Here is a 25,141-nt window from a genome sequence, read left to right on the forward strand (position 1 = left end):
ATGCTATGATATAAATATCCTAAGGGCAATAAAATCTGATTGCGTTTGATTTATTTCTAAAGCTCGTACCACTTGATTGGATAAGTAGATTTTTTTACAGCTCGAGTAAGTTGGAGTAGAATTCCAAATGTATTTTCCCTATAATTAGGCACAAGTTTGCTGTGTTTATAGTGGACCAGCCAAACATGGGAAACTAGACTAGAATTTATTTTGGTGGCATTTCTTGTTCATGCTCAGCATCTGTGCTGGATCATTCAATCATGCTAAGACAAAGAAGATGTGGGTGGATGCTAATGTCAGTTTTTACTATTAAGGTCATTTTCAATGCCATAAAGGTCAAAGGTCAAAACTCCAATTTTTAAAATTTTACTATATATTTTTGTAGGCTAAAATTGATACTTACCTTCACAAAAAACACCTGATTCTGTTTTTCTCTCTGTTTAAGGTGCAGCGCCATCCAGAGATGGGAGTTGTATTTGTGCTGGAGACCCTCCTGTCCTGTGCACCAACAGCATTTCCTGTATATTCGTTTTGTGAATTGTTCTGTAATTTATGTCTGTAGCATGGCCCAAGCAGAAGGTCAATCCTTTGAGTCTGGTCTGCTTGAGGTTTCTTCCTCAGAGGGAGTTTTTCCTTACCACTGTTGCTCTGGGGATTAGTAAGGTTAGACCTTATTTGTGTGAAGCACCTTGAGGCAACTCTGTTGTAATTTAGCGCTATATAAATGAAGATAAATTGAAAAATTGAAAAAATTGAAATTGATTAAGAAGAGAAAATCTGCCAAAAAGTTATTTTCTGTGAAATGCGCACATTTTAGAGTTTACATTTATATGTACAGTTAACAGTTTATGTAACATTATTAAAGGTTATGTTAATCTGAGGTCGTGTTTTACATGTTTCCTGGTGGTTTTTGTATAAAAAATAAATTTATTTATTTTTAATGGCAAACAAATAGGAATTTTTAACTGTTTTGACCATTTTGACCATTTTTTTTTTTTTTACCTATTTTGACCTTGAACTTCAAAATTGAGAGTAGCATCCACCCACATTTTCTTCACTGTATTATTAATTGATCTGGCATGGTTGCCTAGCATTAACATTCAAATGCCATCAAACTTTTTTAGCACATGTTGGCTGGTGCACTATTAAATATCACTTGGTATTATTTTGGCACAATGTTTGGCTGCGGTATAGTGAGCTCAAAATCAGCATGACGAGCTGTCAGCATGCTCGATTCCAAATGTAACAGAAACAGGTTGCAATAGCTTTTATGTGACCATATCTTCAATTTGATGGCTATTGAGGCAAAGTCACATTTTGTGACTTGAGTGGACCCCGTATCTTCAAGTTTTCAATGGCTTTGGGATATTCTGGATATTCGTGTGAGGAGGTGTGATCCAGAACCATCCAAGGTACAAGAGTTGTCTCAGGTACTGTAAGGGGACTGGAATAGGATAAAACTGCCAAAAGTCAACAGTTCTGGTTTTGATGATCCAGATCTGCACTCTGACTTGTGCAGATGAACTGCCCACCTACTATAATTTATTTGTAATGTTAGACTTGTAACATACATCAACTAGTGATGCATCCTGGACACATCATCAGTGATGTTACCTGGTATCACAGAGTGTTTCGGGTCTTTCAAAGATCATACACTCTCCTCCGGGCAACCCAGCCAGGGGTGATCAATCCCCCAGCTTGTGTCCAGGAAGCGCTACCCTACCCACGGATCTCCTCGCCTGATCCACAGCCACCGCGAGGCAACCTTGGCTGCCTCTGTGGCTTCCTTAATGGCTCTGCGCTTGTTGGCCCCCGTGATGCCCAGGATGTTGTAGACCCTGCAGAGGGAATGGCCTGCGAACCCTCTGCATCTCACCTCAATGGGCTCACATCTTGCTCGCCATCCGTTGCGATGACACTCCTCCAGCAGATCCTGGTACTTGGCCCTCTTCCGCTCATTGGCCTCCTCGATACGATCTTCCCAGTGGATCGTAAGTTCTAGGAGCACCACCTGCTTGGAGCTCACTGAGGTCAGCACCACATCTGGCCTTAGAGATGTTTTGGCTACATTCTCTGGGAACCTTAATTGGTTCCCTAGGTCCACTTTCAGTTCCCAGTCTTGTGCCATTGCTAGAAGGCCAGCAGAAGAGGTCCTGGCGGCAGCTGTTGGTTCTTTTCCAGCTCTGACGAAGGAAATGGTCTTCTTCACTTGGCGAAGACGCTTACACTGCATAATCCCCATGCAGATGGTGTTTGCTATGGCCTTCGAGACCTGGTCATGCCACCAACGGTAGCGCCTCTCACTCAGGCCTCTTGGACAGCAGCTCAGGATGTGCTCCAGGGTCCCTTTCTTCTGGCACAGAGCACAGTCTGGAGACTCCACCTTCCCCCACAAGAACAGGTTGGACGGGCTTGGCAGTACGTCATAGACAGCCTGGATCAGAAATTTTATGCGCTGGGGCTCGGCTCTCCACAGCTTGGTCCAAGTGACTTTGCGCACAGCTGCTCCCATCACGTCCAGGCTCCCTGCTGCCGCATTCCCACCATCCTGCCTGCTCTCTCTTCTTCAACTGCCGCTCGCATTTCCTCCAGGAGCAATGCTCTCTTATCTTTCCCCTTTGCCTTGTCATAGCGAGGTGTTGTACTGCAGCCCAGGCCTGCTCTTCCCCGCACCACTGTCCCCACCAGAGCTCTGTGCCGCAGTCATGATTTGGCAACATCTACGGCCTCTGCTGCCCTCCATTTCCGCCCGGTCCTGACTTCAATCCCAGCTTGAGAGATTTTTGGGTCACATGACTCTCTGTATTGCAGCACCTCCCTCGTGCAGCTCACCTTGAATTCCTCATTCAGGCTGCTGATGGGGAGCTTCAGCATGTTGTTTTCCCATACAGGGCGATGTTGCTCAGACTTCGTGGTAGACCCAGCCACTTCCGCAGGAACCTGCTGACCCTCTTCTCAAAGCCTTCGACTGTGGAGATCGGTACCTCGTACACTAAAAGGGACCAGAGAATTCTTGGGAGGATACCATGCTGGTACACCCAGGACTTGAACTTGCCCGGGAGACCTGACTTGTCCACGTTGGTTAACCAACCTTCTAACTCCTGGTTGGTCGACTGGATGGCTGCTGTATCTCTCAGGCTGCAGTCAGAAACCTTCCCCAGGCTCTTAACTGGCTTGTTGGTGATGGATGGAATCTGGGTGCCTCCAAGTGTAAAGTGAAACTTGTTAGTAACCTTTCCTTTCTTCAGCACAAGGGATCTGGATTTTGCAGACGAACTGCTCACCTACTATAATTTGTTTGTAATGTTAGAGAAGTGTAGGACAGGTTTTTTGTAATTTTTGCACTGATTCAATTTTATATTTGTGTGGAATATTGCTTGCACCTGAATAAACATGGGTGCTGCATTGGAAGTTTAGCTCAGTGTATTTGCCAGCATTATATAGAGTCTTCATGATCATATTGATTAGAATTGGAAAGGTTCCAGATGATTGAAAATAATCATTATATTTAGCTGTGAAGTGTGCGCACACTGTTCTCCTGACTGCAGCTGACTGACTCGTCTACTCGAATTTGATTTGTGTTACAGCGAAAGCCTGTCCTCTGCAGAGCGATGCTGACTTTGTCTTTTCAGTGAGCTGAGCTCATCGTCTTGAAGCAAACTGTGACAGGACAGCTGGACACAAGAGGAACCCATCATGGATACCTGTCAGAAGAGAGCCACTGCCGTATCAGATGACTCAACAGAAACCAGCAGGACAGACCTGAGGACCAATGAGAAGAAATGTTGTAAGTGTGGTAGCATTTCCTGTGCATTGATTACTCATTATCTACACCACTAACCTGATGTTAATAATTACTAAACAGTCGTTTGTGCACTTTAACAATTATATTATTGAATAACATGTGGGAATGTTGGTCTGTAAGGTGTGAATTGTATATTTTAATCATATTTCTGACTCTGGTGGCATTCGTTAAAGAAGGTATCAACAAAAATTGTTTGACCTGTACTGCGTCATTATTTCTGTTTAATATGTACGGCAGACTTTTTGAATTTTTCACAATGAATTGTGGTGTTTGTCAGGGATGTGTTTTAGCTCCTACACTGTTCATGTACTTGGATGGACTGGGTGTTCGTACGACTGTGCAGTCTGGCAACTTAGGTCTTTTTGTTGGTGAGGAAAGGTAACTGAATTTGATTTTGAGCTCTGGAGTCAGTAGATGTTCTGATTCCAGCACTTGAGAAACTGAATGAAGATTCTGACTATCTGGGTTTGTGATTGTCCTTTATCAAGATTAAGATCCAGGTTTTCAATGAATTCCTGGACTCGGTTATCAGAAGTGTTGAACTTGTAGGGACATTGACTTACCTCAGCAGTTACATTCATCTCTCTGGGTCCTTGGCCTTTGAGATTGAGAGACACCTGGGCAGTGGTGGGCACAGTTCTGCTAATCTGCTAACTGCTAATTAGCAAAGCTAAGTTTTCAGCTAACTTCAAAAACCATCAGTCCAGCACATTTCACCAAAATACCTCCACAAATACACTGTGTCCTGTCTACAGGCAAACAGAAATGGTCATGTTCAGTTTTTCTAGAATCAGTTATTATCCACACATAATTTCTTTTTTTAAGCCATGTAGCTGCTGGAGCCAAATAAAGATGGAAATTTATGCTTCATAAATGACAGTTTATTATTCAAATAGCAAGTTTACGATTATAGGTTCCAATTCATTTTCTGTTGATTGACTAATCCATTAGCTTCAGTATTCAATCCAATACTTTAAAAAAACAAAAGGATTGATATAACGTGGGTAAGTTAATAATTGTGTGATGTGCAGTGTATGAAGGAATACTGTATGCGAGTGTATTATCTTAATACGTGCGCGCATGTGTGTGTGTGAACATTCATTTACAGCTTGGGCCTCTTACATGACGAACTCTCCAACTATGATCGTGATGATTGGTTTGCCTGCCAGGGGCAAAACATACATGTCTAAAAAGCTGACACGTTACCTCAACTGGATTGGAGTTCCCACTAAGGGTCAGTACATGTGATTATTGAGTGTACTCTGGATGTTAATATCTCATGTGTCCACAAGAAATGTCCATCCATCCATCCATCCATCCATCCATCCATCCATCCATCCATCCATCCATCCATCCATCCATCCATCCATCCATCCATCCATCCATCCATCCATCCATCCATCCATCCATCCATCCATCCATCCATCCATCCATCCATTTTCTTCCGCTTTATCCGGAGTCGGGTCGCGGGGGCAGCAGCTCAAGCAAAGCCGCCCAGACCTCCCGATCCACACACACCTCCTCCAGCTCCTCTGGGGGAACCCCAAGGCGTTCCCAAGCCAGCCAAGAGATGTAGTCCCTCCAGCGTGTCCTGGGTCTTCTCCTCCCAGTGGGATGTGCCCGGAACACCTCTCCAGCGAGGCGTCCAGGGGGCATCCGGAAAAGATGCCCGAGCCACCTCAACTGACTCCTTTCGACGTGGAGGAGTAGCGGCTCGACTCCGAGCTCCTCCCGAGTGAGCCCACAAGAAATTGGTTTTAGTGTCTTTCTTAGTCCTCTAAAATATAAAGCCACGATACAAAAGAAAGTATTGTGGTGTGTTTTTAGTTGTTGTTTTGTTTTTTTTTAAAGGGATTGCCACTGCTGCTCATTGTGAAATAGCATTAGGATAGAGTCAGGTCCATAAGTATTTGGACCCCCACCCATTTACACCATCACTATATGTGCTGATGGTATGGACTTTCAGCTTTAATTCAAGGAGTTATTAAATTGCACTAACCATTTAGGAATAACAGCCATTTTTATACACAGTTTCTCCATTTTTAGAGGCCATATACTACAATTGGACAAAAAAAAAAACAACAACTATAAATATAACAATTAGGTCATGACTTTACCAGCCATTTTTTCTGGTAAGTTAGGGGATGGATTTATGAGCATTTCTACATCACATGAATCATTTAGAAATACAAACAATAAGGTACTACTGTATGTTAAATCTGTCTGGAGTAGGCATTTCTTAAAAATTGAACGTGCAAGAGGGACGGTACACAATCAACAGTTATATAGCTTCATAGTGGAGTAGCACAGAGAAGGATTAAAAAAAAGAAGTAAAATATCAGACACTGCTAATAGGCACATGGGAGATGAAAATACAGATCGGATCTGTTTTCATGCATGGAAATCCTTCTCTCTGCCACTTCACCATGGAGATGTGATTGATAGTGCAACAGGAAAAAGTGCACTGTGGCCAAGATCTCCAATCACAGCCACAGAGGTCATCTCCTACAGAGCCGTCATCAGTGGCGTAGGGATAGACAGCCATCGTACTAGAACCCGGGACATACAGGAGCCCATGAATTTGTCTGAACTAGTTTACATTATCACAGCGACGCACACTGCGCAGAGTGTGCATAAAAGTGCACATCATGCACGTTACGCAGCTGATTCATTCCCTTATAGCTTTGAAGCAAACCTAACCCTTCCCAATTGGTGAAATAGTTAAATGCAATATATTCTGTTGGGGTATTTCATAAGATGCTATGCAGTGATGAATGCTGGGTAAACTATACACTGGCTCCATGTCAACCAATGACATAACTAGATTTATGACACCTAGTGATACCAAAGACCTTGCGGAAAAATGTCTTCCTACAAACATACGAGGGCTGTCAATAAAGTATAGGTCCTTTTTATTTTTTTCAAAAACTATATGGATTTCATTCATATGTTTTTACGTCAGACATGCTTGAACCCTCGTGCGCATGCGTGAGTTTTTCCACGCCTGTCGGTGACGTCATTCGCCTGTGAGCACTCCTTGTGGGAGGAGTCGTCCAGCCCCTCGTCGGAATTCCTTTGTCTGAGAAGTTGCTGAGAGACTGGCGCTTTGTTTGATCAAAATTTTTTCTAAACCTGTGAGACACATCGAAGTGGACACGGTTCGAAAAATTAAGCTGGTTTTCAGTGAAAATTTTAACGGCTGATGAGAGATTTTGAGGTGATACTGTCACTTTAAGGACTTCCCACGGTGCGAGACGTGGCGCAACGCTTTCAGGCGCTGTCGTCAGCCTGTTTCAAGCTGAAAACCTCCACATTTCAGGCTCTGTTGATCCAGGACGTCGTGAGAGAACAGAGAAGTTTCAGAAGAAGTCGGTTTCAGCATTTTATCCGGATATTCCACTGTTAAAGGAGATTTTTTTAATGAAAGACGTGCAGACGGGTCCGCGCGTTGGGACGCAGCCGGCGCAGTGCGGCGGCACAGGAAAAACACCTCCGTGTTGATAACCATTTGTAAAATCCAGGCGGCTTTTGATGGCTTTCAGTGGAGTGAGTATATGAGAAATTGTTTAACAGCTGGACATGTTCCAACTTGTCCTTAAGGCTTCCAACGGAGGTGTTTTTCCTGTGGCGGAGCGTCGCGGCAGCTGCGAGCCGACGCTGCAATCCGTCCGCACGTCTTTCATTAAAAAAATCTCCTTTAACAGTGGAATATCCAGATAAAATGCTGAAACCAACTTCTTCTGAAACTTCTCTGTTCTCTCATGACGTCCTGGATCAATAGAGCCTGAAATGTGGAGGTTTTCAGCTTGAAACAGGCTGACGACGGCGCCTGAGAGCGCTGCGCGACGTCTCGCTCCGTGGGAAGTCCTTAAAGCGACAGTATCACCTCAAAATCTCTCATCAGCCGTTAAAAATTTCACTGAAAACCATCTTAATTTTTCGAACCGTGTCCACTTCGATGTGTCTCACAGGTTTAGAAAAAATTTTGATCAAACAAAGCGCCAGTCTCTCAGCAACTTCTCAGACAAAGGAATTCCGACGAGGGGCTGGACGACTCCTCCCACAAGGAGTGCTCACAGGCGAATGACGTCACCGACAGGCGTGGAAAAACTCACGCATGCGCACGAGGGTTCAAGCATGTCTGACGTAAAAACATATGAATGACATCCATATAGTTTTTGAAAAAAATAAAAAGGACCTATACTTTATTGACAGACCTCGTAACTCCGGCAGTGATAACAGAAAGGACAGAAAAGAAAGAGAGTAAGGGTGACTGAATTAGACAGTATCTTATAATAATCTGACTATGGTGGGTTGCCACACCCCTTCCCTGTTTGATCAATCCTGTGTGCCATTTTCACGGAGGGTCTGTGTTTTTCAGTCACCCTGACACTTGCGCGAATTTGATCCCCACACTGCAGCACAATTTGTTGTGCCACTGTGTCCCGCTCTGTCCTGCTTGACACCATGCTATATAAAATAATCATTTCATAGCTGTTGATGCGTTTGCTCAGAACTTGGTTGATAAATCATCTCTCATCGCTCCCAGAGTCACAGAGAAATTATTTATAGCTGCAGGTTGTTTTGTGCACGTCATGTGGTGGAGAACACATGTGAAATCTTGTCTCAGAGGTAATTGTTATCATATGTATATTGTAATGGATTGGTAAAACAGTTGCATTTTCATTCCTTCTCATGAGTTAGATAATGTATCTGTAAAGTTATGTTTATTGTAGATGTAACAGCTCATCATAATCTCAATTTCAAGTTCATGCAATGACGCTCAGTGACACGCAGTGTTTTCGAATAGGTTGTGCAATGTTCACAACTAGTTCACAAAATTAATGCGTCCCAGAAGTTGTGAACATTTCTAAATTTTCTTTCTGCACTGGCACACAGCCGCGCACAGCTCACACACAGTTTACGACAGGTTTACTCATTGGCATGCTAGATTGCGTGCCAGTGTGGGGATCAAATTTGTGCAAGTATCAAGGTGTTTGGTCGGAAGATCTTTAAATAAAGTGTCAATAAAACCAAAACAACCAATAATATCTGTCTTCTGTCTTGTCATGCTATATGATTGTCTCTTCCTGCCCTAAAGTTTGTCATGTAGGGCTGCACTCTTGACTTGGCAAGAAAAACGATTTTGTAGTCATTTCAGCACTGTCATGAATTAGACAGCTCCTCCCCTGCTGTCTGATGTAATGATGAGGTATGTTGACTCGCAGGCTGCAGACTCTTGTGCACGTGATTCAGAGCTGGGTTGTTAAATGTCGATTCTTGACCTCTTAAAACATTTCTAATGCAATAACCCAAGTCAGTTATTTGATTGTAAAATGCAACACACTGTTGGTAAAAATCTATATAGACCTCATAGTGTGGGTTGGTGTGTGCATGTGCATGATTGTGATTGTGCTTGCATGTGTACGCCTAATAACTAGTAACATGCACGTAAGGACCCGTCAATATATCTTGCAATGGGGCCCATGTTGAAGCTGCTACGCCACTGGGTGTCATGGATGTCTTGGTGGCTTCCCTCACTAGTTGTCCTAGCACAGTCACTCCATTTTTAAGAACTACTTACTTCAGAAAGATTTACCACAGAACAACATGCTGTTAATACAACCCCTGGCAAAAATTATGGAATCACCGGCCTCGGAGGATGTTCATCCAGTTGTTTAATTTTGTAGAAAAAAAGCAGATCACAGACATGACACAAAACTAAAGTCATTTCAAATGGCAACTTTCTGGCTTTAAGAAACACTATAAGAAAGCAGGAAAAAAAAATTGTGGCAGTCTGTAACGGTTACTTTTTAGAACAAGCACAGGGAAAAAAATATGGACTCACTCAATTCTGAGGAATTATGGAATCATGAAAAACAAAAGAATGCTCCAACACATCACTAGTATTTTGTTGCACCACCTCTGGCTTTTATAACAGCTTGCAGTCTCTGAGGCATGGACTTAATGAGTGACAAACAGTACTCTTCATCAATCTGGCTCCAACTTTCTCTGATTGCTGTTGCCAGATCAGCTTTGCAGGTTGGAGCCTTGTCATGGACCATTTTCTTCAACTTCCACCAAAGATTTTCAATTGGATTAAGATCCGATTGCAGGCCATGACATTCACCCTATGTGTCTTATTGCAAGGAATGTTTTCACAGTTTTTGCTCTATGGCAAGATGCATTATCATCTTGAAAAATGATTTCATCATCCCCAAACATCCTTTCAATTGATGGAATAAGAAAAGTGTCCAAAATACAACCCCTGGCAAAAATTATGGAATCACCGGCCTCGGAGGATGTTCATTCAGTTGTTTAATTTTGTAGAAAAAAAGCAGATCACAGACATGACACAAAACTAAAGTCATTTCAAATGGCAACTTTCTGGCTTTAAGAAACACTATAAGAAATCAAGTAAAAAAGATTGTGGCAGTCAGTAAACGTTACTTTTTTAGACCAAGCAGAGGAAAAAAATATGGACTCACTCAATTCTGAGGAAATAATTATGGAATCACCCTGTAAATTTTCATCCCCAAAACTAACACCTGCATCATATCAGATCTGCTCATTAGTCTGCATCTAAAAAGGAGTGAACACACCTTGGAGAGCTGTTGCACCAAGTGGACTGACATGAATCATGGCTCCAACACGAGAGATGTCAATTGAAACAAAGGAGAGGATTATCAAACTCTTAAAAGAGAGTAAATCATCACGCAATGTTGCAAAAGATGTTGGTTGTTCACAGTCAGCTGTGTCTAAACTCTGGATCAAATACAAACAACATGGGAATATTGTTAAAGGCAAACATACTGGTAGACCAAGGAAGACATCAAAGCGTCAAGACAGAAAACTTAAAGCAATATGTCTCAAAAATTGAAAAATGTACAACAAAACAAATGAGGAACGAATGGGAGGAAACTGGAGTCAACGTCTGTGACCGAACTGTAAGAAACCGCCTAAAGAAAATGGGATTTACATACAGAAAAGCTAAACGAAAGCCATCATTAACACCTAAACAGAAAAAAACAAGGTTACAATGGGCTAAGGAAAAGCAATTGTGGACTGTGGATGACTGGATGAAAGTCATATTCAGTGATGAATCTCGAATCTGCATTGGGCAAGGTGATGATGCTGGAACTTTTGTTTGGTGCCTTTCCAATGAGATTTATAAAGATGACTGCCTGAAGAGAACATGCAAATTTCCACAGTCATTGATGATATGGGGCTGCATGTCAGGTAAAGGCACTGGGGAGATGGCTGTCATTACATCATCAATAAATGCACAAGTTTATGTTGATATTTTGGACAATTGAAAGGATGTTTGGAGATGATGAAATCATTTTTCAAGATGATAATGCATCTTGCCATAGAGCAAAAACTGCAAAAACATTCCTTGCAAAAAGACACATAGGGTCAATGTCATGGCATAGGGTCAATGTCAATGAGCAGATCTGATTTGATGCAGGTGTTAATTTGGGGGATGAAAATTTACAGGGTGATTCCATAATTTTTTCCTTAGAATTGAGTGATTCCATATTTTTTTCCTCTGCTTGGTCTAAAAAAGTAACCGTTACTGACTGTCACAATCTTTTTTTCTTGATTTCTTATAGTGTTTCTTAAAGCCAGAAAGTTGCCATTTGAAATGACTTTAGTTTTGTGTCATGTCTGTGATCTGCTTTTTTTCTACAAAAGTAAACAACTGAATGAACATCCTCCGAGGCCGGTGATTCCATAATTTTTGCCAGGGGTTGTATCAACGTAAACTTGTGCATTTATTGATGATGTAATGACAGCCATCTCCCCAGTGCCTTTACCTGACATGCAGCCCCATATCATCAATGACTGTGGAAATTTACATGTTCTCTTCAGGCAGTCATCTTTATAAATCTCATTGGAACGGCACCAAACAAAAGTTCCAGCATCATCACCTTGCCCAATGCAGATTCGAGATTCATCACTGAATATAACTTTCATCCAGTCATCCACAGTCCACGATTGCTTTTCCTTAGCCCATTGTAACCTTGGTTTTTCTGTTTAGGTGTTAATGATGGCTTTCGTTTAGCTTTTCTGTATGTAAATCCCATTTCCTTTAGGCGGTTTCTTACATTTCAGTCACAGACATTGACTCCAGTTTCCTCCCATTCGTTCCTCATTTGTTTTGTTGTGCATTTTCGATTTTTGAGACATACTGCTTTAAGTTTTCTGTCTTGACGCTTTGATGTCTTCCTTGGTCTACCAATATGTTTGCCTTTAACAACCTTCCCATGTTGTTTGTATTTGGTCCAGAGTTTAGACACAGCTGACTGTGAACAACCAACATCTTTTGCAACATTGCGTGATGATTTACCTTCTTTTAAGAGTTTGATAATCCTCTCCTTTGTTTCAATTGACATCTCTCGTGTTGGAGCCATGATTCATGTCAGTCCACTTGGTGCAACAGCTCTCCAAGGTGTGATCACTCCTTTTTAGATGCAGACTAACAAGCAGATCTGATTTGATGTAGGTGTTAGTTTTGGGGATGAAAATTTACAGGGTGATTCCATAATTTATTCCTCAGAATTGAGTGAGTCCATATTTTTTTCCCTCTGCTTGGTCTAAAAAAGTAACCCTTACTGACTGCCACAATTTTTTTCCCTGATTTCTTATAGCGTTTCTTAAAGCCAGAAAGTTGCCATTAAAAATGACTTTAGTTTTGTGTCATGTCTGTGATCTGCTTTTTTTCTACAAAATTAAACAACTGAATGAACATCCTCCGAGGCCGGTGATTCCATAATTATTGTCAGGGGTTGTATTTATGATTGATTGATGTCCAAGACATAATAAGTGACTTGTACATGTTCATGTATCTCTCTCCTGATCTCTGAAAAAACTGCCTGTGATTATTAATTACTCTTATTTTTTCCAGTTACTTTTAGCCTCTGAATATGGGATAACCATATACTCATCACTCATCTTCAACCGCTTATCTGAGATCGGGTTGCGGGGGCAACAGCTCCAGCAGGGGACCACAGACTTCCCTTTCCCGTGCCACATTAACCACCTCTGACTGGGGGATATCGAGGCGTTCGCAGGCCAGTGTGGAGATATAATCTCTCCACCTAGTCCTGGGTCTTCCCCGGGGTCTCCTCCCAGCTGGACTTGCCTGGAACACCTCCCCAGGAAAGCGCCCAGGAGGCATCCTTACCAGATGCCCGAACCACCTTAGCTGGCTCCTTTCAACGCGAAGGAGTAGGGGCTCTACTCTGACCTCCCCACGGATGACCAATTCTCACCCTATCTCTAAGGGAGTCACTAGCCACCCTCCCTAAGGAAGCCCATTTCAGCTGCCTGTACCTGCGATCTAGTTCTTTCAGTCATGATGGTCATAGTGAAGGAGTTCAAGTACCTCGGGGATAACTCTATAAAGCAACTCTAATTCTTGTTTGGTTAATGCAATATTTTTGTTAAACTCCTTGAATTAAAGCTGAAAGTCTGCACTACAAATACACTTTGTTTCATTTAATATCTACTGTGGTGGTGTAAAGACAAAATTAAGATTATGCCCCCCTTCCCCCCACAAAAAACCTCGCTGTCCAAATACGTATGGACCCCACTGTATTGTGAATGCAGATATTGTGCTTAAGGCAACAACATCATTTGTGGCTATAAACCTGTGTTTCCATGCAATTGGAATCTTAGTGAACCGGTTTGTCTGGGACACTTTAAACAAAAGCGGTTGAATGGAGGAGCTCGTTGTGTATTGAATTCCTTTCAGCTCTTCTGTGACTGCTGTTCTAACTTGCCTCCCATTTTTTTCAGTGTTTAATCTTGGAGCTTACAGGAGAGAAGCAGTGAAGTCATACAAGTCTTATGAATTTTTCAGACATGACAATGAAGAGGCAATGAAAATTAGAAAGTGAGTACAAATATTTTTCTTTGGCCTGAGACATAACAGCTGTAGAATATACATTACTTTTCTCAGTTTGTCTTGATGTATGCGTTAAATCATGTCATGACTATTACTGTGTGTCAACAAGAAAATCATGCAGTATTTATGAAACACAGTGCTGAATACTGCTGAGCTCCATTTCATGAAGGCCAGTTTTATCTGCAGGTTCAGAACAGAACACTGGGAATCATTTGTGTGGTTTAAGTTTTTCATGAGTAAATAAGTAAAATATAAATAACTAGAAGCACTCGGAGAGCGCAAACCTCTGCCAAGGCCATTTGGCAAAGAGACTTATTCCATGTCGTTTCACGCATCTACCATCATATTTCAGATTTAGTGGTTAAACCCTTAGATCTTCAGCAAATGTATTTATAAAGAGAAACTGCATGAACTACACAAGTTTTTTTAATTTTCTAATAAGTTTATTCAATGAGGAGAAACAAATGCTAATTTATTGTTCTGTCGTAACTTAATTTTTGTTCAGCCTTTGTGACCCGTCTTCATGAAGTTAGATGCAAAAATGTTGAAATTGGCCCTATCCTGCAATGATAAAGAATCCTTAAAAAAAATTACTAGATGCGGATCGTGTTCCAGATCATTACAAAAATTTAATGACGTCTAAGTTAGGCCAAGATACACCCCTGGTAAAAATTTCATTGAAATCCATTGAGGATTTTTGAGTAATCCTGCTAACAAACCAATCAACCAACCAACAAACAAGCGGACACGACTGAAAAAAAACCTCCTTGGCGGAGGTAATAAAACTTGCAACACTGGTTTTATTTTGCCAGACACCCTGGTATTAAAATTAGGAAGCACCCAAATCATCCTATAGTCCTGTGAGTAAACCTATGAGTAATTCTATGAGTAATCCTATGGTATCATCCTATGAGTAATCCGGAATGTATTATGTGCAATCCACTGAAACCACATTTCACAAGGCTGTGGCAGAGAAATGGCTGCTTTCCAGAGGTGTGGATGGACCAGATGTCTGCCTCGATGATTGTCATCTAGGACATTGTAATGTGGCACCAGTGCATGCTGTGAGACCTGACCTGATTATTTGACTTAGGCCGATGCCCTTCCTGAAACATTTATCTGGGCTTGTGGGTTTGCCACTTCTGCACCCCCTAGTGGCTGTCTTTGCAAACCTTTGAAAGTACTGTGAAGATTAACTTGTTTTACAAACATTTACAAATTTACAAACATGATCATATTCAACATTTTCAAGGAATGTTTGAATTATACTAAAAAAAAACCTTTGAAATGTATGTGAATTAGGGCTGTTCTGATGCAATTGAAGTGATCAGTGTGAGCATTGTTACTGAAATTAAGCCAGATTCACCAGATTAATGTACATTTCTTCTTGCTTCATATCATATGCACGGTGCAAGTGGAGCAAACAGGCAGTCAGCGCTGCTGCTGAGATCCTCACAGAGCCGTGCTGCTGTTTTAAAAGTACTTTTATGCTCTCCTTCACTTTAAACATTCTACAAGTCTATTTTATTCACACAGATCATCAACAGTGGTCTCTCTTTCATAGCGTGGTGCAAGCGCAGCAGTAACAGGCTGCACACATGGCGCAAGGCTTAAAACATATTTATGGTTTTCTTTGTTTCAAATATGCACCAAGTCTGTTTCTGGCAGAGGGTGCATGTGTTACACCCTTCTTACCAGTCAATCAGGTAGTGCTTCCCACAAAAATAAACAAACTTTTCCATTTCATTATGTCTCTTGTCCCCCTGTTCAGAGAGACTGCAGAGGCATAGCCAGAGGAGCAAGGGGTTGGAACGTCCCCACCCCTGTTAGAGTACAGGTCCACATTTGAATACATTTTAAAGACATTTTTTTGCACATAATAGTGATCATACCTATAATAATGATAATGAATACATTTTTAGCATCTTAAACATTGTTCAGTTCATATTAGTCTTTGTTATCCTGCACCTGCTTTGTGGAATGATCTCCCTGTGTCAATAAAACAGTCAGATTCTGTAGAGACTTTCAAGTCCAGGCTTAAGACACATTATTTTCCCTTTCATATGGTTAGCATTCTGGCATAGTATGTTACTATGCTTTTTACCCTTTTAAATTTGTTTTATTAGTAAACAGTGGGCCGCGGCCTGAACTTTATCTCGTCTGGGTCTTTTAATAAAGCATATGGCTAGTGGCCAGTGATCACCTTATTTCTTCTGTTTTTCTTGCTGCTTAATGCTGACAAATTATACTGTATTTGGTGTCTTTCTTCCGCCTGATTCTGTTTTGTCTCTCTGTTTGACGTGTAGCTCCATCCAGAGATGGGAGTGGGTGTCTTCTTCTGCAGGCCTCCCATCCTGTGCACCAGCATGGACTCCAGAAATTTTCCTACTAATTGTGTCGGTAGCATGGCCCAAGCAGAGGGTCACCCCTTTGAGTCTGGTCTGCTTGTGGTTTCTTCCTCAAATCATCAGAGGGAGTTTTTCCTTACCACTGTCACCTGTGTGCTTGCTCTAGGTGTTGGTAATGTTAGACCTTGCGTGTGTGAAGCGCCTTGAGGCAACTTTGTTGTGATTTGGCGTTATATATAAAAAAATAAATGAAATAAATTGAATTACATTGTCCGAGTTTTACTACTACATTTCTGCAATAAGTAGAAATGTCAAGCCATGTTAAAAAAAAAATCAGTTTACCTAATTTAAAAAGAAAAATTGTCAAGCATTTACATTGGATTAAATTGAATGTGATTAGAATGTGCTCTGTGTAAGTGCAAAATCTAGGAAAATACAAGTATTGGATCAGGACACTATTAAATGAGTTGGGTCAGGGGTAAAACAAAAACAAACAAAACAACAACAACAAAAAAAAAACCTTGATCTGGTCATTCCTAATTTGAAATATTAATTATCCTGATATATTTGGAATTTCATATACATCTGGAATTTTCCTTGTGCTAGTTTTATGTTGGTTATTCACACAACAATCTAAACCCAGGTCTGTATATTGGCACGACGGCTCCTTTTCCACTGAGCTACCCTGTAACCTACTAATCAATTATCTAATTCTGTTTATGTAGACAGTGTGCAATTGTGGCTCTGCAGGATGTCAAGACCTATCTGAATGAAGAAGGAGGCCAGATTGCTGTAAGAGCAATAAGACAAATATAACTTTTAGCAATTTTATTCTGTGATCTGAATTGTTCATTTTCACTGTAGGTTTTTGATGCCACCAACACCACCAGAGAGAGGAGGGAACTCATCATGAATTTTGCTCAGAATAATGCCTACAAAGTAAGAATTACTCTCACAATTAATTGAATTTATCTCAGTCATTGTGCAGGTTGTGCGACATGAATTATGCGTAACCTATTTCTTTCTGTTAGGTGTTTTTTGTCGAGTCAATATGTGATGATCCAGATGTCATTGCTGCAAATATCCTGGTAAATGATGTGTTTTGGTTTTCAAGTTCAGTCACAAGTACATTTCATTTGCTAGAAGATTATAACATGGTGAATCATCTTAAATCTATTTTATCAAGGAAGTGAAGGTGTCCAGTCCAGATTACCCAGAGCGACACAGAGAAAGTGTCTTGGAGGACTTTCTGAAGAGAATAGAATGTTACAAAGTCAACTACCAGCCTTTAGATCCAGATGAATATGACAAGTAAGCAGAGATTTTGCTATAACACCATCAGTGTTTGCATTTCTCCCCCTTTATATGTTAATATTTTTTACAACTAACCCAGTTAATCAAAGCAAAAATCATATGTAAAAAAAGTAACTGTCAAAATACTGGGATAATCCTTTAATTTGGTGCTTCCCAACCTTTTTTCCTTGGCTGCCCCAACTTATATCTAAGAAAGATTGAGCACATATCTTTATAATTTATAATTTACTCCCTTTCTCTTTAGTCCATCCAAAGGAAAAACAAATCTTTATAATTAGTTTTGATTGTTCCATAAGTATGCCATTATGACTTTATCGATGTGCACGTCTAATTGTGACCACCTGATTGCTTACAAAACCTAACAGGGGCTTTGGCCCCAGGTTGGGAACCGGGCGCCTCATTTATCAAACTTTTATACAAACATTTCTATGGCAAGTATGGAATTTATCAAGTGAGAGTTGGACTTAAAAAATGTCTAAATATAGGCACAGCTCTGACCGTGCACACGCACGGCATCTAGTGGTAGAACAGGGGAACTGTACGAGCATGCAACCTTATCCACAAATGTTCATCTCCTTGAATTTCTAAATATACAATTAATGATTATGTTGATTTAGAAACAGAAGTGAAGTCTTATTGACGACAGTACCTACAAAAGACCAGGGGAGGTGATGGTCTCATGGTTAAAGCGTTGGGCTTCAGACCAGATCCTTGTACAAATCCCAGCCTGACCGGAAAATCACTAAGGGCCCTTGGACAAGGTCCTTAATCCCCTAGTTGCTCCCAGTGTGTAGTGAGCATCTTGTACAGCAGCAGCCTCACATCGGGGTGAATGTGAGGCATTATTGTAAAAGGCTTTGAGTGTCTGATGCAGATGGAAAAGCACTATATAAATGCAGTCTATTTTAAAAGACACCTATGTGAACAAAACAGCAGCTATTTACCATCAATGAGTATGTTGATCACGTCGAGTCTGGGAGCATCCACTGGTGCTGCTCTTTGAGGCATCCATGACCCCACAGAACCGCTTTGGGTCCTGGGTGGCAACAATCCAGGCAGGCAACTGGGTCCAATTCCAACATCTGTAAAATAACTATCAATCTCCAGGTGAAACGTGGGCTTCCTCTTGGTCTTCTCCAGCTGCTGGAGTCCTCAACACTCAGGCACCCATATGCTGGATCATGCACAGAGAAACACGCCACATGGCCAAAATGTAGATGGTTTTTATGCCTGCTAATGCAAAGCAAAAAGAAAATAGCTTTCCTCCTTTAATATTATATAAAAAATGTGCCCATGTTATTTTCACTGCTCAAAATTCATTAACAAACATTTTATCTTAATAAAGATGGCACACAGTCACACCACAAGCACAAAGAGTTCTTTTAAAAAAAAAAAAGTACAGATACATTATTGTCTAAATTATTACATTAATTGCAACATTTTATGCTACGTGTTGTGGTCAGTGTATTGAAGTTTCTTACAGTTTGTTATAATTAAGCCTGTGAATTATTTTAATGTTTAAATTAAGAAACAACATGATACCATAAGTTAATGGTTGGCAGTGGTGGGCTTCAAACTTACTGATGGATGGCTCATCCACCACCTAGTGGCACATTTATTTATTTTTCATATTTTGATTTTTTTTTTTTTTCTTTCTCAAGTTAACATTTTATCATTTTGAGGGCATTTCTGAATGAAAATGACCATAAACCTGCACAAGCATGTGCTTTAAAACATGGGATTTGTCAGCTGCTGATACTGATGTGTGTATGGTGTCTGCCTGTTTGATAAATACAGATTTTATTTTATTTTATTTATTTTTTTGTACTTGCATACATAGTAAATTTTGTTTGTGTGACAGCATTCAGAATAAATGAGGGCCCATGGCTTTAAAGGATTTTCAACTCAACATACACCAAGTTTACAATGTTTACCTTCTGTTTTTAAAACTTTTTTAATGATAGAATTGGGACAAAGATTTATGTGGACATTGTTTGTGATGTCCTAACATAGATTATTAGGTTTTGGTATTCATTGTTATTTTTGATGTGTGTGTCCTTTTAAATTTTTAATTTTAACATGAAGAAACTCATTTTGAAAATTTCTTGTCAGACAGCCAGCTTTTTAAATTCTGTGCTGTACTTGACAGGCATGACAACAAAAAATGACTATCAGTTTTTATGTGTGGGGTATTATATTGTGGCGATTTACGTCTGTATGTCCGTCTGTCCATCCGTCCGTCCGTCCGTCCTTCCTTCCGTCTGTCTCAAAAAGGATATAAGTGTTCTGAAATCAACTGGTCTGACATTTTTAGGAGAATTTCATGAAACCTGCTACAAATCCTTATTGTAGTTTTATAATACGCATATTATAATATCATTCGAGTTGGGCCCATTCTACCAGAGTTATGGCCCTTGATTAACACACCTAGACACTGGCAGTTTCATGGGTTGGTGTCTGCATTCTGAAATCAACTATCACATACCTTGAAATGTTAACAGAATGTAGCAAGAACTTGTACCAAAGCAGCATTTGCCAGCGGGAGATGTTGTGCACTAACAGCACTTTTGTTTTTAAGTGAAAGAAAAAACCTCAGTTACTGCTCTTTGTGTAAGATGCACATATTTGCACAAATATCCAGCAGATGGAGAAAGGATGTCATTTCTAATGCAGAGGGGTGCTGTGTGCTGTTTAATCATGATGGTTGCATCCAGATATCATAATAAGCATGACTGATAGCAAAAGTACAGCTTGTGTTATTCCAAGGATGGGAAGAAAAAGTTTTATTTTTTTTTAAAGATTTCTTCCAGTCATAATTAACTGCAGCCGAGTAATCTGTCTATTTTTACTTTCAAAGGTGAGGATACAAAACTGTATTTGCATAACAGTCCCTGCTCAGATAAATGTGTTTGTCAAAAGAAGGAGCCGTTGTTGACGACTTTGTTATCCACTCCAGTCTTGTCCTTGTCATTGTTAAACTGCTGACGCAGAATGTTCTGAGACATTTGATATGTGAACTGGCATGTTTAGGCTACAACAGCAGCACACAATATTCCTCCGTACATAACAGTGATTGAGCTGCTTTGTGTTTTCTTCTCTCCCACAGGAACTTGTCTTTCATAAAGATCATCAACGTTGGCTGTTGTTTCTTGGTCAACAAGGTGCAGGACTACATCCAGAGTAAAATAGTCTACTACCTTATGAACATCCACGTTCACTCCCATTCCATCTACCTCTGTCGGCATGGAGAGAGCAGTCACAATGTGGAGGGTCGCATCGGTGGGGATGCGGATCTGTCGGACAGAGGGAAACTGGTGCTTTAACAAATAAATCTCTCTAAAAGTCTCAGGAAACTAAAAAAAAAATCATCCCACAAACTGACACATTTGTTCATTTTTCACACCATCCAGCACAACAGTTCACCGAAAAACCCTAAATATCTGTGAGTTATAATTTGTAGTTGCTGGTATTGTGTCACTGAAGCATTTTTTTTTTCCTTCTTCTTCCTTTCTTTGCCCATAATTTATGACCAATGATTTCTAGTGTCACAGAAAATGTGCAAAAATGTGGTTGCACAAAACCTGGATCATGTTGGTCCTTTGTGGAACTGATGAGAGATGAGGGGTATAAATCTATCGCAATGGCTTTTGACTGCAAGAAGCTGGAGTCATTTGAGGAAAATTGCATCAGTTCATCAATCTGTCAGTGTTCGATCCAGACGTTCTCATCAGGAATGCATGAAAGCCTATTTCTCATCTTCTTTCAGTTTGCAGCAGAACTGAAGAGTTTTGTGGAGGCCCACCAGCTGTCAGACCTGAAAGTTTGGACCAGCCAGCTGAAATGTACCATTCAGACTGCTGAGGGGCTGGGAGTGCCCTATGAACAGTGGAAGATCCTGAATGAGATCGACGCTGTGCGTCACCTGTTACATGACACAAACAGCAAGCACTCAGCACGTGCAGGTCACAGATTTTGAGTGTGTTTTATCACTTTGTATTTCAGGGAGTGTGTGAAGAAATGACCTATAAGATGATAGAGGAAAAGTATCCAAAGCAGTTTGTCATGAGAAGCATGGACAAGTACCATTACCGCTATCCTGGAGGAGAGGTGAAAACTTTTTCTTGTCTTCTAAGTGATGGTTTGCATTGCTGTTATCGTCTTTACAGAGTTCTGTAAGGAGGCTTGGGGAGTAATCACTTTAGGAATTTCATGGGTAGTTAATACACTGACGATACGTATTATCACGTATGACAGACATCCCAATAAGCTCTTAGTTGAGATAACCTTTGTACGCTCAGTTAAGTACAGTACACACAAAACCATGAGTGCTGGTGTTCCACATACATTTAATGCTCTACATAATGTGGAGTTGCGTCAGGAAGGGCATCCAGCGTAAAATTTATGCCTAATTTGGCCAATTAACCATTTGTGTTATTTGCAAATCTAAATAAACCAGCATCCACTGGGATGTGGTCCAGCCCTACCGCAGGTCTAGAATAGGATAAATGCTTGAGTGGATGGATGAATGGAAGAAGACAACTCTTGTCTTTTGGATGTGTGACTTCCTGCTTCTCTAGTCCTACCAGGACCTGGTTCAGCGGTTAGAGCCTGTTATCATGGAGCTGGAGCGCCAGGGTAATGTGCTGGTCATCTGTCATCAGGCCGTTATGCGCTGTTTGCTCGCCTACTTCCTGGACAAGAGTGCAGGTAAAATGCACAAACAGAAATACGACGCATACTTTAAATGCACATAACTGCAAGAGCACGACCAAATAATCAGTTTTAGATTTTATTCAAACAAATGTATTTTAACCTTTTTTTTTTTTTTTTTTTTTTTTTTTGCACTTTTTTAACAGTACTGAAACAGTTTCAAAATAGCTTAGCAAAAGAGTCACAGATTATGTTGTTCACCTGGTTACTTAAAAATGGCACAGTGCCGTTACAGTTACAGTGGGGCAAATAAGTGTTTGATCCACTGTCGAGTTTGCAAGTTTTCCCACCTACAAAGAATGGAGAGGTCTGTAAGGTTTATTGTAGGTACACTTCAACTGTGACAGACAGAATCTAAAAAAAATGCATGAAATAAGTATTTGATCCACTAGGAAAAACAGACCTTAATATTTGGTACAGAAATCTTTATTTGCAGTTACAGAGCTCAGATGTTTCCTGTAGTTCTTGACCAAGTTTTCACACACTGCAGCAGGGATTTTGGTCCACTCCTCCATACAGATCTTCTCCAGATCTTTCAGGTTTGGAGTTTCAGCTCCCTCCAAAGATTTTCTATTGAGTTTACATCTGGAGACTGGCTCGGCCACTCTAGGACCTTGAAATGCTTCTTACAGAGCCCCTCCTTAGCTGCCCTGGCTGTGTGTTTGGGGTCATTTTCATGCTGGAAGACCCAGCCATGACTCATCTTCAGTGCGCTTACTGAGGGAAGGAGGTTGTTTGCCAAAATCTCACTATACATGACCCCATCCATCCTCCTTTCACTACGGTGCAGTCGACCTTCCCCCTTTGCAGAAAAGCACCCCCAAAAATGATGTTTCCACCCCCATGCTTCACGGTTGGGACGGTGTTCTTGGATTTGTTCTCATTCTCCAAACACGGCGAGTGGAGTTGATGCCAAAAAGCTCTATTTTGGTCTCATCTGACCAGATGACCTTCTCCCATGCCTCCTCTGGATCATCCAGATGGTCACTGGTGAACTTCAAACGGGCCTGGACATGTGCTGGCTTGAGCAGGGGGACCTTGCTGCCCTGCAGGATTTTAAACCATGACAGCATCATGTGTTACTAATGTAATCTTTGTGACTGTGGTCCCAGCTCTCTTCAGGTCATTGACCAGGTCCTCCTGTGTTGTTCTGGAGCCCAAAACTGGGGAAGTTTGACAGTCATCATGTGTTTCTTCCACTTTCTAAGAATTACGCCAACAGTTGCTGCCTTCTCACCAAACTGCTTGCCTGTTGTTCAAACAGGTGCAGTTAATACAAGTAATGAGTGCAGAATAAGAGGGCTTCTTAAAGAAAAACTAACAGGTCTGTGAGAGCCAGAATTCTTGCTGGTTGGTAGGTGATCAAATACTTATTTCATGCAATAAAATGCAAATTAATTATTTAAAAATGAAACAATGTAATTTTTCAGAATTTTTTTTTTTTTTTTAGATTCTGTCTCTCATAGTTGAAGTGAACCTACGATAAAACTTACAAACCTCTCTATTCTTTGTAGGTGTTGAAAAAATCGACAGTGGATCAAATACTTATTTGCCCCACTGTGTGTGTGTGTGTGTGTGTGTGTGTGTGTGTGTGTGTGTGTGTGTGTGTGTGTGTGTGTGTGTGTGTGTGTGTATATATATATATATATATATATATATATATATATATGTACACACACACACAAAATATTTTTAAAAAACTAAATAAAATGCATCTCTATCTCTGTTTCATTCATCTTTGATCCTGAACTATGATCTTCTTGAACCTCATCAAGTAGGTTCAGTTTTCACTGCCATTTGTCTGTTAATAGGATATCTGTGATCCTGACTTCTTTGATCCAGTTATATGGGGTTTAATAATCAGGATGACGATCAAAGCTTAAAGGCAAGGTTCACCCTTTGACTCGATTGTACATGAAAATTGAGTCAGTCTTTACCCAAAGCCTGTCCCCCCACTAAGTGTCATTGAAAATCATTGGCGTACGCACGCATGGAAGTGAAAGGAAAAGTGTTTAAAAAAGGTTCAGACTAATAACTAAGTAGGTGGAATAGAAAATGTTCGTCAAAATCAAAGTCAATCAACAGATGTGGATGCACAGAGGATTACAGCAGTCAGCAGAGGAACTGGTCAATGACTGTCGAAAGCACGTTTTAGAAATCTACAGAAAGCAATATGTGGGCACTCTGGCATTTTACCCCACTCCATCCCTCAATGAGGAGTTTAGCATTTTAGTTTTCACGTATCATCATGGGCTTGATTTAACATAAATAAATAAGGCACAGTATAAATACATGCATACATCTTCGACCGCTTATCCGGAATTGGGTCGTGGGGGCAACAGCTCCAGCAGGGGATCCCAAACTTCTCTTTCCTGGGCCGCATTAACCACCTCTGACCGGTCGATACCAAGGTGTTCCCAGGCCAGTGTGGAGATATAATCTCTCCACCTAATCCTGGATCTTCCCCGGGGTCTCCTCCCAGCTGGACGTGCCTGGAACACCTCCCTAGGAAGGCGCCCAGGGGGCATCCTTACCAGATACCCGAACCAGCTCAGCTGGCTCCTTTCAATGCGAAGGAGCAGGGGTTCTACTCCAATTCCTCACAAATAACCGAGCTTCTCACCCTGTCTCGAAGGGAGACACGAGCCACCCTCTTGAGGAAACCCATTTTGGGCTCTTGTACCCATGATCTAGTTCTTTCAGTCATGATCCAACCCTCATGACCATAGGTGAGAGTAGGAATGAAGATTGACCAGGAGATTGAGAGCTTCACCTTTTGGCTCAGCTCCATTTTCGTCACAACAGTACGGCAGAGCGAATGCAATACTGTCCCCGCAGTGCCGATTGACCGGCCACTCTCATTATCAGTCTCTTATCCTGTCACTCGTGAACAAGACCCACAGGTCCTTGAAATCCTTTACTTGGAGCAAGACCTCATTCCCTACCCAGAGTAGGCAATCCATAGGTTTCCTATTGAGAACCAATAGATTTAGAGGTGCTGACTGTCATCCCAGCTGCTCGGCTGTGAACCGACCCAGTGAGTGCTGGAGGTCA

General features: G+C 41.1%; 1 protein-coding gene and 1 long non-coding RNA gene across 7 annotated transcripts in view; one reads left to right on the forward strand and one right to left on the reverse strand.

The window, feature by feature from the left end:
* Positions 1-25,141, reverse strand: part of LOC117512698 — a 589,105-nt gene that overhangs the window by 558,945 nt on the left and 5,019 nt on the right. The window lies entirely within an intron of this gene.
* Positions 1-25,141, forward strand: part of LOC117512692 (6-phosphofructo-2-kinase/fructose-2,6-bisphosphatase 2-like) — a 34,407-nt gene that overhangs the window by 3,214 nt on the left and 6,052 nt on the right. For 5 of the 6 annotated variants that reach the window (XM_034172854.1, XM_034172852.1, XM_034172856.1 and 2 more), the window contains exons 2-12: positions 3,588-3,787; positions 4,914-5,039; positions 13,607-13,703; positions 16,789-16,855; positions 16,928-17,002; positions 17,095-17,151; positions 17,250-17,374; positions 20,484-20,691; positions 21,144-21,290; positions 21,380-21,484; positions 21,955-22,084. In XM_034172854.1, the coding sequence (XP_034028745.1) occupies positions 3,697-3,787; positions 4,914-5,039; positions 13,607-13,703; positions 16,789-16,855; positions 16,928-17,002; positions 17,095-17,151; positions 17,250-17,374; positions 20,484-20,691; positions 21,144-21,290; positions 21,380-21,484; positions 21,955-22,084 (1,228 nt within the window). In that variant the 5' untranslated portion in view covers positions 3,588-3,696. The remainder of the gene's footprint in view (positions 1-3,587; positions 3,788-4,913; positions 5,040-13,606; positions 13,704-16,788; positions 16,856-16,927; positions 17,003-17,094; positions 17,152-17,249; positions 17,375-20,483; positions 20,692-21,143; positions 21,291-21,379; positions 21,485-21,954; positions 22,085-25,141) is intronic. The other variant, XM_034172853.1, reaches the window with a different exon arrangement.

This window comes from Thalassophryne amazonica, chromosome 6, assembly GCF_902500255.1.
Source record: "Thalassophryne amazonica chromosome 6, fThaAma1.1, whole genome shotgun sequence".
In the NCBI taxonomy this organism is placed as follows: domain Eukaryota; kingdom Metazoa; phylum Chordata; class Actinopteri; order Batrachoidiformes; family Batrachoididae; genus Thalassophryne; species Thalassophryne amazonica.